Raw genomic sequence first — 18,417 nt, 5'->3', positions numbered from 1 at the left:
GTAATATGCGTCAAATAGATATGGTACCGAACTGACTAACTACAACATTGATCTGACATAATGATGATAGTGAAAGAAACAAACTGCAGTAAACAATAAATAAGATTTGTTTCAAATATAAAGAGAATACAGAAAATGAGTACCGATCATAAAGAAGCAAATCTGTGGCATAGTTTTAGGCGTAACAATCAGCTGAGGCCAATTTATTTCCAATAAACGTGGATTTTTTAAAGAATTTTTTTCAAAGCAACATCAGCCAAATAAACTTGGATTTTTTTAATGAATATTTTTTCAACCACCATCAGCCAAATAAATGGGGATTTTTTAAAGAATATTATTCCAATCACCATTAGCCCAATAAACGTGGATAAACAATGTTTTTTCCAATCACCATCAGCCAAATAAACGTGGATTTTTTAAAGCATATTTTTTTGCAACCACCATCAGCCAAATAAACGTGGATTTTTAAAGAATATTTTTTGCAACCACCATCCACTAAATAAACCTGGACTTTTTTAAATCCACATTTCTTGTAAAAATAAATTATCCACGTCTGTGAAAAAATAAATTATCTACGTTTGTGGATAAATAAATTATCCACGTTTTTGGATAATTTATTTATTTTTGGATATTTTAAATCAATTATCCACTAAAGTGGATAAATCAATTATCCTCTAAAGTTGATAAATCAATTATCCACTAAAGTGGATAAATCAATTATCCACTAAAGTGAATAACTCAATTATCCACTAATGTGGATAAATAAATTATCTACGGCTGTGGATAAATAAATTATCTACGGTTGTGGATAAATAAATTATCTACGGCTGTGGATAAATAAATTATCTACGGTTGTGGATAAATAAATTATCCACGTTTGTGGATAAATTAACGTTTTTGATAAATAAATTATCCACTTTTGTGGATAAATAGATTATCCACATTTGTAGAGAAATAAATTATCCACATATGTGGAAAAATAAATTATCCACGTTTGTGAATAAGTCAATTATCCACTAAAGTGGATAAATATATTATCTACGTTTCTGGATAAATAAATTATCCACGTTTGTGGATAAATCACATGTCCACTAATGTGGATAAGTCAATTATCCACTAAAGTGGATAAATAAATTATCCACGTTTGCGAATAAATAAATTATCCACATATTTGTGGATAAATAAATATTCCACGTTTGTGGAAAAATAAGTTATACACGTTTATGGATAAATAAATTATCCACGTTTGTGTATAAGTCAATTATCCACTAAAGTGGATAAATATATTATCTACGTTTCTGGATAAATAAATTATCCACGTTTGTGGATAAATCACATGTCCACTAATGTGGATAAATCAATTATCCACTAAAGTGGATAAATAAATTATCCACGTTTGTGAATAAATAAATTATCCACATATTTGTGGATAAATAAATATTCCACGTTTGTGGATAAATAAGTTATACACGTTTATGGATAAATAAATTATCCACGTTTGTGAATAAATAAATTATCCACATATTTGTGGATAAATAAATATTCCACGTTTGTGGATAAATAAATTATCCACGTTTATGGATAAATAAATTATCCACGTTTATGGATAAATAAATTATCCACGTTTATGGATAAATAAATTATCCGCGTTTGTGGATAAATAAATTATCCACGTTTATGGATAAATAAATTATCCACGTTTATGGATAAATAAATTATCCACGTTTATGGATAAATAAATTATCCACGTTTATGGATAAATAAATCATCCACGTTTATGGATAAATAAATTATCCGCGTTTGTGGATAAATAAATTATCCACGTTTATGGATAAATAAATTATCCACGTTTGTGGATAAATAAATTACGCACGTTTATGAATAAATAAATTATCCACGTTTGTGGATAAATAAATTATCCATGTTTATGGATAAATAAATTATCCACGTTTGTGGATAAATAAATTATGCACGTTTATGAATAAATAAATTATCCACGTTTGTGGATAAATAAATTATGCACGTTTATGAATAAGTAAATTATCCACATTTGTGGATAAGCAAATTATCCACATTCTGTGGCATGCTTTTAGGCGTAACAATCAGATGATACCAATTTGCACAATTTATTTCAAATAAACGTGAATTTTTTTAAGAATATTTTTCCCAACCACAATCAGCCAAATAAATGAGGATTTTTTTAAGAATATTTTTCCATCGACCATCAGCCAAATAAAGGTGGATTTTTTAAAGAATTTTTTTTCCAACCAACATCGGGCCAATAAACGTGGATTTTTTAAAGAATATTTTTCAACCACCATCCGGCCAATAAACGTGGATATTTTAAAGAATATTTTTTCAACCACCAAAACGCGTGTATTTTTTAAAGAATATTTTGGACTCACCATCAGCCAAATAAACGTGGATTTTTTAAAGAATATTTTGAACCCACCATCAGCTAAATAAACGTGGATTTTTTAAAGAATGTTTTGAACCCGCCATCAGCTAAATAAACGTGGATTTTTTAAAGAATGTTTTGAACCCGCCATCAGCCAAATAAACGTGGATTTTTTAAAGAATGTTTTGAACCCGCCATCAGCCAAATAAACGTGGATTTTTTAAAGAATGTTTTGAACCCGCCATCAGCCAAATAAACGTGGATTTTTTAAAGAATGTTTTGAACCCGCCATCAGCCAAATAAACGTGGATTTTTTAATCTTTTGATGAGGCGGGAATAGGAATACCTTTTGTTTCGTCATCCTCTGGATTCGGAAAGTTGGTCTCCATATAACACCAGTTGTTGATTTTCCCATCTATTTACATGTCTTTTTAATCCTTAATACCAACACTCCCATTATTTCATTCACAATCCAAAATACACTCCACGTCAGTAGAATAGAACACCTAAATTTTTGTTAATGTTAGCTTATTTATCCCAAAACGAATGAATCTGCATTTTTAATCTTGTGGGGATTTAAAGTCTACGATGTTCCGTATCAAACACAGAAAAAATTTTGTTTCTAGCTCTTCGCGAAATGATTTTCTGATCAATTTTCAGATAGTACTATGAAAAATAGACATTTATTTTTGGTCATCAGGATAGAACATTCACTTTATTTTCGCGAATTATTGAGATATTAACGCCGAAATTTCTTTCAGTCGATAAAACAAGGCTTTCTAATCATTTTCCACCAAAGAAAACCTATAAATTATTCCGCGGACACCGAAATAACAGCGTTAAAGGGTTTAAATTGACAGATATTTGAAAGATCTCGGAATATCAAAAGGAGTCGCGCAGTTATGTCATATTGCTTCACAATAAGATAGAATATGACACAGACAACCTCGACGGATACAATCCAGTGCTTCGGATGCTGATAAGATGGAACATTTTCAAAATAATTATGAAAAACGTCAAAATTTCTCATAAAAACCATGATGTTTTGAACAATAAAAGGGTTTTTCCGCGAACAAATCTGCCGTTTAAAGGTTTGGAAATATGCTCCACATTTAGAGGAAAATAATCTGATATGAAAACAACCGCTATTTTAATACACTGAGGGAAATTTTAGCACATTTTCAAATTGAACACACCTTTTGGACTTTGAATTTTTTATGTGTTTTTATTTCGGTGTCCGCGACTGTTCTCAACAGTGTTATGCTCCAATATAAATGAACCAGGTTATGCTCTCCATATCGGATCTTACGAATTAGTAGTTTTTTCAACTGAACTCGCAAATGTAAAAGACCCGTTTTCGCGGAAAAACACAGCCATGGAAATTGAGGTTTTAGGTTTCGTATCTTGTTTTAAAAAGTACTAAAATTTCTCTCAGTGTATGAAAATAACGGTTGTTTTCGTATCAGATTATCTTCCTTCAAATGTGGAGCATATTTCCAAACCGTTGAACGGCAGATTTGTTCGCGGAAAAGCCATTTTATTGAACAAAAAATCATGGTTTATATAATAAATTTTGACGTTTTCAATAATTATTTTGAGAATCTTCCATCTTATCAGCATCCGAAGCACTCGATTGTATCCGTCGAGGTGGTCTGTGTCGTATTCTATCTTATTGTGAAGAAATATGACATAACTGCGCGACTCCTATTGATATTTCGAGGTGTTTCAAATATCTGTCAATTTTAACCCTTTAACGCTGTTATTTCGGTGTCCGCGGAATAATTTATAGGTTTTCTTTGGTGGAAAATGATTAGAAAGCCTTGTTTTATCGACTGAAAGAAATTTCGGCGTTAATATATCAATAATTCGCGAAAATAAAGTGAATGTTCTATCCTGATGACCAAAAATAAATGTCTATTTTTCATAGTACTATCTGAAAATTGATCAGAAAATCATTTCGCGAAGAGCTAGAAACAAAATTTTTTCTGTGTTTGATACGGAACATCGTAGACTTTAAATCCCCACAAGATTAAAAATGCAGATTCATTCGTTTTGGGATAAATAAGCTAACATTAACACAAATTTAGGTGTTCTATTCTACTGACGTGGAGTGTACTTTATGTATATTAACCGAAAAAACACTAAAGTTTCCCATGGAAAAAAAATATAAATTTTTGAAGCTTGCAAAGGACCCACTCCTCCTCCTTCTGTTTACATTTGAAAAAAGAAAAACCTAACTAAATTTCTAATAAAAGCACGAAATTTCACAAGTTCATATGGTTTCCCTGGTGAGATGAAAGCACACAGTTATAGCCACAGCAGATATCCCTGGTAGGCATCCAGAGCTGTAAACACAGACTATAGTCTGAGGACAATAAATGAATGAATGTGAATTCATGAATTGGCTAACTGTGTAAGTTGTACTTTTTGTCGTCCTCATCGGAGTCTGGAGTGTATTAATAACATAAATTGTAGTGTAACGCAAATTAAAAGGCATCTGGCATATGGGATTTTTGTTTCGTGGCGCACTCGGTGGTGGTGGCTACTAGTCGTTGTAGTTTTAACACCAAAAAATGTTGGTTAGTTAAGGGGCAAAACTGATGTTGGAATGTTATGAGTTGTAAAACTGGGGGTATGGGTACCAACAGAACTTTTGTTGCCAAGAACAATTTGTTACTGGTGTCCATGGAAGGAAAAACAACGTGAGGCTACACAGTAACTTTATGGAAAACTCCTCTACTTGTCCATAGAAGAGGACTAGGCAATAGCATTATTTTACAAAAGTACACATGATGCTGCTTTATTCCACTTAAAATTCCCGAAACCAGATATGGCTGGGCTGTTCAATGGCTGCAAATGCGAGAGAGTGAGGGGGAGAGAGAGATGGCATGCTGTGTGTGTATGAGGATTTGGTGTCATAAAATTGCTTGTGTGATATTGTGTCTGGGTTTATGAAATCCATATGAGGTTTCAACTTTTCGATTGGCCTGCTCTTTGTAAAGTAGGCAGTGTGGTATGTGACCGCCTATAAATATGCAATGAATTTAAGTTTTATTATTACAACACTAACATGGAACTTGCAACACAAGGGCAATTAGAAAATGTGGAAAGTGTTTCTGAAATAAAAAATATTTATTTTCCACTTAAAAAAGAAAATAAATAAACTTTTATTAAATTGCGCCTATTAGTATACTACAACTATTGGTATCATAAGGAATTGCGCCTAATAGCATGCCAATTTTTTTAATAACATCTGTAAAATTACATTGAACCACAGCCCACTTGCCTCAAAATTTCACAACTTTCACCATGCCTCCCTCCTCCAATTATTACCGCCTCTTATAATTTCCATAACAATTATTATTTATGCATTTTGTTTGTTAGTCTGCTAAGGGTATGAATGAGCTCACAATCATCATCATCATCATTATAATTCGCAGCAATAAAAATTTATTGTTTTTGTATGGAGTTCACCAATTTCTATTAGCAACCAGAGATTGTTAATAGTCATTTCGAAAAGAAAAAAAAAAACGAAATGGTTACTCAATTTTAATAGTCCTTGAACAACAACAAAACAACAAAGCAGCAGCAAAAATTTTTGAAATAACAATAATTGCCACAATTATTATGCTAACAAACATTTCATTGTTGTGCAAAACTCATTACAGGCGAGCGAGAAGGAGATGGTGGAGAGAAGAAGAAGATCGAATACAATTGCTTCAAAATGTTTAAAAAATCGTTACAATTATTAATAATTGCTCTCATTGACTATACCAATTGGAATGGTTGTTTGTTTTGTAATTTTATTTCAGCATAAAGGATAATGATTGATTGATGAATGATGAGCAGAGCTACGAGTGGAATCAAAATCCACGATTATTGGAATCCATGATTATTGGAAAATATTTTTTTAAAAAATTTACTATGAATGAAAAAATATTTCGTAACCAATCCTCGATTATGGAAAATATGTTTTTTTTTTAAATCCAAAATTATTGAAAAATATTTTTTTTAAAAAATATACGATTATTGATTTTTTTTTAAATCCACGATTATTCAAACATATCTTTAAAAAAAACACGATTATTGAAAAAAAAAATATTTTTTTAAAAAATCCACGATTATTAAAAAATATTTTTTTTAAATCCAAGATTATTGAAAAATATTTTTTAAAAAATCCAAGATTTTGAAAAAATATTTTTTAAAAAATCCACGATTTCAAAAAAAATTTTTTTTTTTAAAATCCATGATTATTTAAAAAATATTTTTTTAAAAAAAATCAATAATTATTATATTTTGAAATTTTGTCTATTAAGGCGAAGATCATTTTTAATGATTTTTATTAATTTTCTCGTTTAGAGTTAAGCTTGATGATCGAAAATTTTTTGCAAGTGAAAAAGGAAAGCCAAGGACTCGAACCCTCACAGTCACCAAATTACGTGACCTGGTTTCGCTGTTAGTTGAGCAGCTATTCAGACGTATCGACTGTGGGATGGATTCTCTGTCCTAGAACTTTTGGTTTTTCAAATGCAAATGTGTTTTTTATATAACCACGGATATTTGGCCGTTGAATTGTATTTCTTCATGACAAACGCTTTTTTTGCGCTGCCTTTGAAGTTATGAGTTTGGCTTTGAACGCTAACACGCCGTGACAGCATTTTTTTCATATGTTTACAAGGACGCGGGTTCAAATCCCAGCAGCGCTCAGCCTGTTTTTTATTTTTTGAAATTTTGCCTGTTAATCAATTAAAAAATATTTTTCAAGAATCCACGATTATTGAAAAAAAATTTTAAAAAATCAACGGATATTGAAAAATATTTTTCAAAAAATCCACGATTATTAAAAATAAATTTTTAAAAAATCAACAAATATTGAAAAATATTTTTCAAAAAATCCACGATTTTTGAAAAATAATTTTTAAAAAATCAACGAATATTGAAAAATATTTTTCAAAAAATCAACGAATATTGAAAAATATTTTTCAAAAAATCCACGATTATTGAAAAATATTTTTTTTAAAAATCCACGATTATTAAAAAAAAATTTTTTTAAAAAAAAGCACGCTTATTGAACAATATTTTTAAAAAAAATCCACAATTATTGAAAAATATTTTTTTTTAATTTCACGATTATTGGAAAATATTTTTTTTTAATTCCACGATTATTGGAAAATATTTTTTTTTAAACAATAACTATTGAAAAATATTTTTAAAAACTCCACGATTATTGTAAAATATTGTTTAACAAATCCACGATTATTGAAAAATATTTAAAAAAAGGGTTATTGAAAATTATTTTTTGTTTAAATAGAGGAATATTGAAAAATATTTTGTAAAAAATTTAGGAATATTTTAAAATATTTTTTTAAAATATCCACGATTATTGAAAAAATATTTTAAAAAAATCCACGATTATTGAAAAAATATGTTTAAAAAAATCGACGATTATTGAAAAAATATTTTTTAAAAAATCCACGACTATTGAAAAAATATTTTTTAAAAAAACCACGATTATTGAAAAAATATTTTAAAAAAATCCACGATTATTGAAAAAATATTTTTAAAAAAATCGACGATTATTGAAAAAATATTTTTTAAAAAATCCACGACTATTGAAAAAATATTTTTTAAAAAAACCACGATTATTGAAAAAATATTTTTTAAAAATCCACGATTATTGAAAAAATATTTTTTAAAATATCCACGATTATTGAAAAAATATTTTTTGAAAATATCCACGATTATTGAAAAAATATTTTTTAAAAATCCACGATTATTGAAAAAATATTTTTTAAAATATCCACGATTATTATAAAAATATTTTTTAAAAATCCACGATTATTGAAAAAATATTTTTTAAAAATCCACGATTATTGAAAAAATATTTTTTAAAAAATCCACGAATATTGAAAAAATATTTTTTAAAAAATCCAGGATTATTAAAAAAATATTTTTTAAAAAATCCACGATTATTGAACATATTTTTTAAAAAAATCCACGATTATTGAAAAAATATTTTTTAAAAAGTCCACGACTATTGAAAAAATATTTTTTAAAAAATCCACGATTATTGAAAAAATATTTTTTAAAAAAATCCACGATTATTGAAAAAATATTTTTTAAAAAATCCAAGATTACCGAAAAAAATATTTTTTAAAAAATCCACGATTATTGAAAAATATATATTTTTTTTAAATCCACGAGTATTGAAAAATATTTTTATAAATCCACGATTATTGAAAAATAATTTTTTTAAATTATTGAAAAATATTTTTTAAAAAATCCACGTTTATTGAAAAATAATTTTTAAAAATCCACGCAAATTGAAAAATATTTTTTAAAAAATCCACGATTATTGATTGCTTAAGTCTGGAGTATTGAAAATATTTTTTAAAAAATCCACGATTATTGATTGCTTACGTCTGGAGTATTGAAAAATATTTTTTAAAAAATCCACGATTATTGATTGCGTAAGTCTGGAGTATTGAAAAATATTTTTTAAATCCACGATTATTTAAAAATATTTTTTACCTCCACTATTATTGAAAATTATTTTTTAAATCCACGATTATTGAAAAATATTTTTTAAATCCACGATTATTGAAAAATATTTTTTACATCCGCGATTATTGAAAAATATTTTTTACATCCACGATTATTGAAAAATATTTTTTAAATCCACGATTATTGAAAAATATTTTTAAAAAAAAATCCACGATTTTGAAAAATATTTTTTAAAAAAAATCCACGATTTTGAAAAATATTTTTTAGAAAAAATCCACGATTTTGAAAAATATTTTTTAAAAAATCCACGATGATTGAAAAATATTTTTTATAAAAGCCACGATTATTGAGAAAATATTTTTTAAAAAATCCACGATTATTGAGAAAATATTTTTTAAAAAATCCACGATTATTGAGAAAATATTTTTTATAAAGCCACGATTATTGAGAAAATATTTTTTAAAAAATCCACGATTATTGAGAAAATATTTTTTTAAAAAATCCACGATTATTGAGAAAATATTTTTTTAAAAAATCCACGATTATTGAGAAAATATTTTTTAAAAAATCCACGATTATTGAGAAAATATTATTTAAAAAATCCACGATTATAAAAAATATTTTTTAAAAAAATCCACGATTATTAAGAAAGTATTTTTTAAAAAATCCACGATTATTGAGAAAATATTTTTTAAAAAATCCACGATTATTGAGAAAACATTTTTTAAAAAATCCACGATTATTGGGAAAATATTTTTTAAAAAATCCACGATTATTGAGATAATATTTTTTTAAAAAATCCACGAAAAATCCAGAAAATATTTTTTAAAAAATCCACGATGATTGAGAAAATATATTTTAAAAAAAAATCCGCGATTATTGACAAATATTTTTTAAAAATCCATGATTATTGAAACAATTTTTTTTTAAATATCCACAGGTATAATTGATTCTGAAATATTTAAATATTTTTGGGAACATGAAGATATTTTCAATTCCGAGTCTTTCTACTGAATTTTTACCATTATAGCATGAAAACCTTTTATTCAAATCTCTTCTCTCATCTCTGCATTGAAAACTATGCTAAAAAAAATTAACTCCAATAGTTTTTGATTAAAACTCTTCACCGGAAACCACTAACTATAACTAAAAATCAACAAAGCTTGGGAAGCAAATTTTCATCAAAAAGTTGAAAAGCAAAAAAAAATATTTGTTTTAAAAATAAAAAATCTTTTTTTTTTGCATACGAACATCCCTCAAAGATTGAATACCTATAGAGGAGAATCATTGATTTTTGTTTTTTGAAAACTTAAATAACATTGTTAGTTGATTAGGCTTTTGGGTCAAAAGTTTGTCCTCTGTGCAGTCAGAGGAGCAACAACAGCAGCAGCAGTTTCACTAGACAGCAATGCCCCCCCCTACCTGACTGATGTCTCCGAAACAACGTTGGTATATGTATGTGTGCTTCAGTAAGAATTTGTCAAAGTACTACTACAACAACTATGTGTGTGTGATGTATGGTGCATGGTTATGGGTAACATGGATGAGTGCTTTCATGTCATTTCCCCCCATATAAGTTTTTTTGGATTCTGCTGCACAGTTTTCAAGAGTTAAAGAGATCAATAAAGCAAAATCAAATGTTACCACAACAACATTTAAACTTATACTCACATATCCATACACACATAGATGTGGACATAAACTAGGAAAAAAATAACTAGGATAAGTAAACTTGTTTTGGGGAATTTTTGAAATTTAACACATGTATTCTAACACACATATCCCCGAGCCCCTGCAAGGCTTCACATTCCATTTTGGTTTAAATTTTTAGTTTATTTATAGATAAGTGTGTACTCGCATATGTGTGTGCTGCTTTATAACATAAAATAAATGTTTATATAAAAAGTTAAAAGTACCCGGACTTTTTTGTTGCAGTTGCTTTATAACTTAAAACAACAACCACACCAACATATTATATAAAATACCCAGTCCAAAGCCAGTGAATGTTCAATACAAAAAAGTTAAAAATAGAATTTCTACTATTTTTGCAGTAGTTTATCAAGGATTAAATTTTTCACAAATAGGATGTTGGACCCCACTCCCACACATAATATGTGTGGGTGTGTGTGTTTATTTTTGGAAAGATTTTTAAAGCCACAGTTTAGTAAATATTTTTGAACAAATTTAATTAAATAAAAAACTTTGTCCTTGATCTGTTTTTCACTCACACCCCAAAACCCCCTCAATAGAAAAGGACCAACCATAGAAATTGCCTTAAATAAACACTCAAAAGGCCATGGCAAGGAAAGTGTGGCCTGGCCAATGTGTACTTACCTTCATATACTGTTAATGTAGCATCTGCTGATACAGCATCGCCTACACCATTCTCTGCTACGCACTCATATGGAGCATCATCACGTCCAGAACGTACAGGCTCAATGCGTAATATCGAAACACCTCCCGGCTGTTCCAGTACCGTGTAACGTGATTGGGTGCCTGTAAAGAGTGGGAAATCGAAAAAGAAAAAAAGGTCATGAGCATTTTTGCACAATATGTCATACACTAGGAGGACGTGTAAGAATGAATGAAGGGACGTGTGTATGTGTTTTTTATAATGTGTCCAATCAAAGGACACAAATCATTTTGTTTTATTATTTAATTTTGCCCAAGAACAAGTATATAATTAAAGATATGAAGAACTCTTCTGAAAAAATTAAAAAAAAAAATGGAAATAGGTACAAAAATATTCTTAAATAATTATAATTTCAAAAATATGATTAAAAATTCACTTTTTGTGAAAAAGTATTTAAAAAATACACTTTTTAGGAGGGTTGGCGTTTTTTATTTGGCATGACGACTTCTATTTTTCTAAATAATCAGGCTTAATCCCATAGTCGTTGTTGTAATATTTATTAAAACAACTTTAATTTATTAGTGGGAACAATTGGCAATGTTTACCAAGAGGTAAGGCAGGGAGGACTATAGTTTCGGATCTCGTCACAGATCCTCATCAGTTCCCACGTTTTTTGTTTTTCAACAAGAAATTTTTGAAAAAATCCACGTTTTGTAAAAAAATATTTTTGAAAAATCCACGTTTTGTAAAAAAATATTTTTGAAAAATCCACGTTTTGTAAAAAAATATTTTTGAAAAATCCACGTTTTGTAAAAAAATATTTTTGAAAAATCCATGTTTTGTAAAAAAATATTTTTGAAAAATCCACGTTTTGTAAAAAAATATTTTTGAAAAATCCACGTTTTGTAAAAAAATATTTTTGAAAAATCCACGTTTTGTAAAAAATATTTTTGAGAAATCCACGTTTTGTGAAAAAATATTTTTGAAAAATCCGTGTTTTGTGAAAAAATATTTTTGAAAAATCCACGTTTTGTAAAAAATATTTTTGAGAAATCCACGTTTTGTGAAAATACATTTTTGAGAAATCCACGTTTTGTGAAAAAATATTTTTGAAAAATCCACGTTTTGTAAAAAAATATTTTTGAAAAATCCACGTTTTGTAAAAAAATATTTTTGAAAAATCCACGTTTTGTAAAAAAAACATTTTTGAAAAATCCACGTTTTGTAAAAAAATATTTTTGAAAAATCCACGTTTTGTAAAAAAATATTTTTGAAAAATCCACGTTTTGTAAAAAAAATATTTTTGAAAAATCCACGTTTTGTAAAAAAATATTTTTGAAAAATCCACGTTTTGTAAAAAAATATTTTTGAAAAATCCACGTTTTGTAAAAAAAAATATTTTTGAGAAATCCACGGTGTGTAAAAAAAATATTTTTGAAAAATCTACTTTTCGTGAAAAATATTTAAAAAGATCCAAATTAAGGGCCTTGATCACAAAATGTGTAAAAATCCAAGATTTACGTTTTTGGAAATATATTTTTTTTAAAAAATACACATTGTGTTAAAAATATTTGTAAAAAATCGAAGATTTGTGTTTTTTTTTAAATATTTTTTAAAAAATACACGTTATGTAAAAAATAATATTTAAAAAAATCAACGTTAAAATATATATTTAAAATTTCACGTTTTTTAAAGGAATTTAAAAAAATGCTCGCGTGAAAACATATTTAAAAAAAATCACGTTATGTTAAAAAATATTTTGAAAAATCCAATATTGAAAAAATATTTGTAAAAAACGCACGATTTGTGTTTTTGAAAAATATTTTTTACAAAAATACACGTTGTGTTAAAAAAGTATTTTTTAAAAAATATACGTTATGCTGAAATAAAATTTTTCTTTGAAAAAATATTTTTACAAACATGCACCTTGCGTTGAAAAACATATTTTTAAAAAATCCACGTTTTTTTTAAATTAAAAAAATTCTCGTTTGAAAAAGATATTTTAAAAAATTCACTTTTGAAAAAATATTTTAAAAATCTACGCTTGACAACATATTTCTAAAAAAAAAACAAAGCCTGAAAAATATTTTTAAAATGATCCAAGATTGAAATTATTTTTGTTTTAATAATCCACGGTTGAAAATTTATTTTTTAACAATTCCGCGTTAGAAAACATATTTTTAAAAAAGTCAACGATTGAAAATTTTTTTAATCCAAGCTTTGATAAAATAATTTTAAAAAAATCTAGGCTTAAATTGTTTTTTAAATCCACAATTGGAAAATATTAAAAAAATGCGCGCTTGAAAAAAAGTTCACAATTGAAAAAATATGTTTCAATGAAATAAATACACAAATGAAAAACTATTTTTAAAAAATCCACGCTTGAAAGAATATTTTTAAAAATTTCACACTTGACCAAAAATTTTTAAAAAATGCACACTTGACAAATACATATATCGAAAAAATCGATAATTGATTGAAAAAAGTTCGAAGCTTGAAAGATTTTTTTTTAAATTTACGATTGAAATTTAAAAAAAAAATCTACGCTTAAAAACTTTTGTAAAAAAATTCAAACCTGAAAAAAATTTAAAAAAACACGTTTGATTTTTTTTAAATCACGCTTGAAAAATCATTATAAAAAAATCCACGCTTAAACATTTTTAAAAGAAAATCATGTTTAAGAAATATTTTAAAAAAATTTTTTAACAAAATCTGCGCTTGATTTAAAAAATCCACGCTTGAAAATATATTATATTATTGTTTTAAAAATATTCTTTCAGGCGTAAATTTTTTAAATATATTTTTTCACTTGTGTATTTTATTGAAAAATATTTTTTCAATTGTGAATTTTTTTTCAAGCGCGCATTTTTTTTAAATATTTTTCAATTGTGGATTTAAAAAACAATGCAATTTTTAAATTCACAATGGAAAAATATTTAAAAGAAGTGAAAAAATATTTTTAAAAAATTCACACTTGACCAAACATTTTTAAAAAATGCACCCTTGACAAATACATACTACATATATCATGAAATCGATAATTGACAGAGAAAAGTTCGAGGCTTGAAAGATTTAATTTACGATTGAAATTTTTTTTTGTACAAAAATTCAATTTTTTTTTAAACCTCGCTTGAAAAAAGCGTAGTTAAAAAAATCCGCGCTAAAAATTTTTTTTTAAAGAAATTCGGGCTTAAGAAATATAAAAAAAATATTTTTAAAAAATCTACGCTTGATTTTATTCAAAAAAATCCACTCTTGAAAAATATTTTTAAAAATACATCATGATATTGGTAGCGATCAGTAAAATTTTGCAACACTGTCAGTTCGTTTTGAAAAACATTACTCTCTGTAATAGAGAGTAATAAATGAAGTTGAGCCAATGGGGGAATACTCCACTCACACAATCGAAAATGAGATTGAACTTCAACAATAAACAAAACAAACAAAAAACAGCCGAGGCACGGGCGAATTGGAGCTTTGTTAAAAACAAAAAAAACAAAATTCCAATAAACAACCTCACAGGCAACTGTGTTGGTGTTCTTTTCAACTCTCAGAATTCGAAGAATTCTTAGTTGATACGTGCTGACATGTTGCAAAATATTTTGATTTTGGTGTTTCTTTGGAAAAGCCGAAAAGTGAGTGTGATTCTCGTTCATATGAGAATACTAGACACTTAAAGAGTTCGGTTTTTCGCTAAAAAGGCATCATTTCAAAAACTGAGAAGCCAATTGATAATTCCCTTCGCCGGGATGAAATCATGATATTGGTAGCGATCAGTAAAATTTTGCAACACTGTCAGTTCGTTTTGAAAAACATTACTCTCTGTAATAGAGAGTAATAAATGAAGTTGAGCCAATGGGGGAATACTCCACTCACACAATCGAAAATATTTTTAAAAAATCTACGCTTGATTTCATCGTAAAAAATCCACGTTTGAAGAAAACCCAAGCTTGAAAATATTAAAAAAACACACTTCAAAATATTTAAAAAAACCCACGATTGAAAAAATATTTTTAAATCTACGCTTTATTTCATTTTAAAAAAAATCCACGTTTGAAAAAACCCGAGCTTGAAAATATTATAAAACTACACACTTCAAAATATTTAAAAAAACCTACGCTTGAAAACATTTTTTTTAAACCACGCTTGAAAACATTTGTTTTTATAAAACCACGCTTGAAAATATTTTCTTTAAAAACCCCACGCTTGAAAATAAATAAGGCTTAAAAAACCTCGATTGAAAAATGTTGTAAAAAATTCAAAACTGATTTTTTTTAAATTCCCGCTTGACAATTTTTATTAAAAATTCCACGCTTAAACTTTTTTAAAGAAATCCAGGCTTAAGAAATATTAAAAAAAAATATAATTTAACAAAATCTACGCTTGTTTTAAAAAATCCACACTTTAAAAAATATTTTTAAAAAGATCAACCTACGCTTGATTTTATTTTAAAAAATCCACTCTTGAAAAAATATTTTTAAAAAATCTGCACTTAATTTTATTTTAAAAATTCCACGCTTGAAAATATTTAAAAAAACCTACGCTTGAAATATTTTTTTAAAAAACCCAAGCTTGAAAATATTTAAAAAAACACGCTTGAAATATTTTTAAAAAATCCACGCTTGATATATTTTTTAAAAAAATCCACACTTGAAAATATTTAGAAAAACCTAAGCTTGAAAGTATTTTTTAAAAATACATGCTTCAAAATATTTTTTTTACAAAAACCCACGTTTGAACATGTTTTTTTTTTTAAATAACCGTGCGCTTAAAAAGAAGAAAAAATTAAAAAAATACACATTTAAAAGCATTTAAAAAAAATCCACTCTTGAAAAAATAGTTTTAAAACCCCCATGCTCGACAAAATATTTATAAAAACTCCACGCATGAAAAATATTTTAAAAAATCAACGCATGAAAAATATTTTTATATACTCAGTGCTTGACAAAATATGTTTAAAAAATCCACGCTTGAAAAATTATTTTTAAAAACTACAGGCTTGAGAAAAATTATTATATGTTAAAAATTTACGCTTGAAAAATATTCTTAAAAAATCCATTCTTGAAAAAAAAAATGTAAAATAAAACTCCATGTTTGAAATTCCATTTTTAAATCCACGCTAGAAAAAATATTCTTAAGAAGTTATTCTTGAAAAAATATTCTTAAAATCTCTATGCTAGATTTTATTTTAAAAAATCCACGCTTGCAAATATTTTTTTAAAAAAAGCACACGCTTGTAAATATTTTTTTAAAAAATTTACGCTTGAAGAAATATTGTTAAAATATCTAAAATATTTTTAAAACATCCACGCTTAAAAAAATATTGTTAAAATATCTAAAATATTTTTAAAACATCCACGCTTAAAAAAATATTGTTAAAATATCTAAAATATTTTTAAAACATCCACGCTTAAAAAAATAGTTTTAAAAATCCACGCTTGAAAAGTATTTTTTAACAATTCGCGTTTTATTGGATGCTTGAAAAAAATATTTTTAAAAATTCCAAGTTTTGTTGGATGTTTGAAAAAATATTTTTAAAACCGCGTTTTGTTGGAAATTTAAAAAAATATATATTTAAAAAATTTAAAAATGTTCTTGTTAGTCATTCAAAAAATATGTTTTTGGGCAAAAACGGCAAATCGTGATGCATACTTTTAGGCAGTTTGAAAAACATATGATTTTGTTTCTGTTTCTCTTACCTGAAACTTTCTTTCCATTTTTCCTCCAGACTATCGTAGGCGGTGGATCACCTCTGGCCGCGCAATAGAATGTTGCAACTCCTCCCACTCGAACGCCCAGGTTTTGGGGTTTCTTGATGATTTCCGGTGGATCTGCAAAGAAAGATGGGCCAAAGAAGAACAGAAAGCAATTCAATTAATATACAGATTTTTACACAACAAAAGGTGATGGAATATTTTTCACTTATTAAGAAACAACAATAAAGCAAAGAAAATCCTTTCTTTAAAACCAATAAAAAATTAAAAATACAAAAAAAAAGATTGGAAAACCCAACTACGTTGTTGTTTTTAAGCTGGTCCACGTTGGCATGGCATGGTCACCCGCCAACATAAAATACTTTCCTTAGCACACATATATCTTTTTTGGACAATACGGTTGATGTTGTGTACAGGTAACCTCAAAGTCCCGATTGGACAATGTGGGGACACGTATCGTCACACACATCCACCCACACACACACACTCTGATAAGAGAAAATAATCTTATTCTGCATGTTCCGCATTGGCAGCAGCAGCCATACACATTTATTGTGTAAATATTTTCTTTTTCTCGATATGATTATTTTTGCAAAAAATAAAAATAGTACATCCTGTTGTGCGTACAGCAGGCAGCAATGGACCCACTGCCTTCCATCCACACATCTTTGGGATATTCGTATTGTTGTGGTCAAAAAAGAAGAAAGAAACAACCGTTGCCGAGTGCCCCACAAAGGCAATAAGATTGCATGGAAATATTTTATAGCATTACTGGGAGAATCAATCTGGTTCTGGTTGTTTTCTTTTCCGTTCCTTTTTGTACCTTTTGTAAATGGTAATGCTGATGGTCGTCCGGTGTATATGTGTGTGTTCCATGGTGTTAAGGTTGTCGATGGTCCATGTCGCCCAAAGAGGTCATACAAATAAATTGTTGATTCGTGACAAATTCTGAAAATTACAATTTTGTATGGCCTCCACTTTAACCATATTTTCTCCATGATTCGATTTTCTGGCGCATTGTTTGTGAATGTGAGTACAAACGTGAGTGAGGATGCTAGGAAGGAAGTGGTTCTTGGGGTTTGCTCTGAGTTCCAATCTATGGTGGTGGTGGTGTATTGATTTCATTTGTTCGGCTTTTTTGTTGTCATTTTCTAGGAAAAAAAACACAGCTCCTTTGGTTTATTTGTTTTACATGGAATTTATTACGTTTTTTCCCTCCATCGTTCTGCCGATGTGTGCTGTATGTTCTTTTGCATTTATTTATTTGCTCTTTTTGTTACTATTATTATTGTTTTTCTTTCTTTGTTCCTTTTGTTTGTGTATTCCATCTTTACTGACATTTATGCAAATACCGGCATTATTCTTAAATTTAATACAGCATATTTTATCAATAGCTTGGATTTTCCCGGAAATTCTATCTCGGTATTAAGATGTTGCTTTGCAAGAAA

At 27.5% G+C, this 18,417-nt stretch overlaps 1 protein-coding gene across 5 annotated transcripts in view; it reads right to left on the bottom strand.

Annotated features, from left to right (window-relative positions):
* Nucleotides 1-18,417, bottom strand: part of Lar (tyrosine-protein phosphatase Lar) — a 992,349-nt gene that overhangs the window by 418,208 nt on the left and 555,724 nt on the right. For all 5 annotated transcript variants that reach the window (XM_073967222.1, XM_073967225.1, XM_073967224.1 and 2 more), the window contains 2 exons: nt 16,955-17,086; nt 11,237-11,398 (listed from right to left, as the gene is read on the bottom strand). In XM_073967222.1, coding sequence (XP_073823323.1) covers nt 11,237-11,398; nt 16,955-17,086 — 294 coding nt within the window. The remainder of the gene's footprint in view (nt 1-11,236; nt 11,399-16,954; nt 17,087-18,417) is intronic.

Source organism: Musca autumnalis, unplaced genomic scaffold (genome assembly GCF_047663935.1).
Source record: "Musca autumnalis isolate F117 unplaced genomic scaffold, ASM4766393v1 scaffold_2, whole genome shotgun sequence".
Lineage (NCBI taxonomy): Eukaryota > Metazoa > Arthropoda > Insecta > Diptera > Muscidae > Musca > Musca autumnalis.
This window is presented reverse-complemented; position numbering and strand designations above follow the sequence as displayed.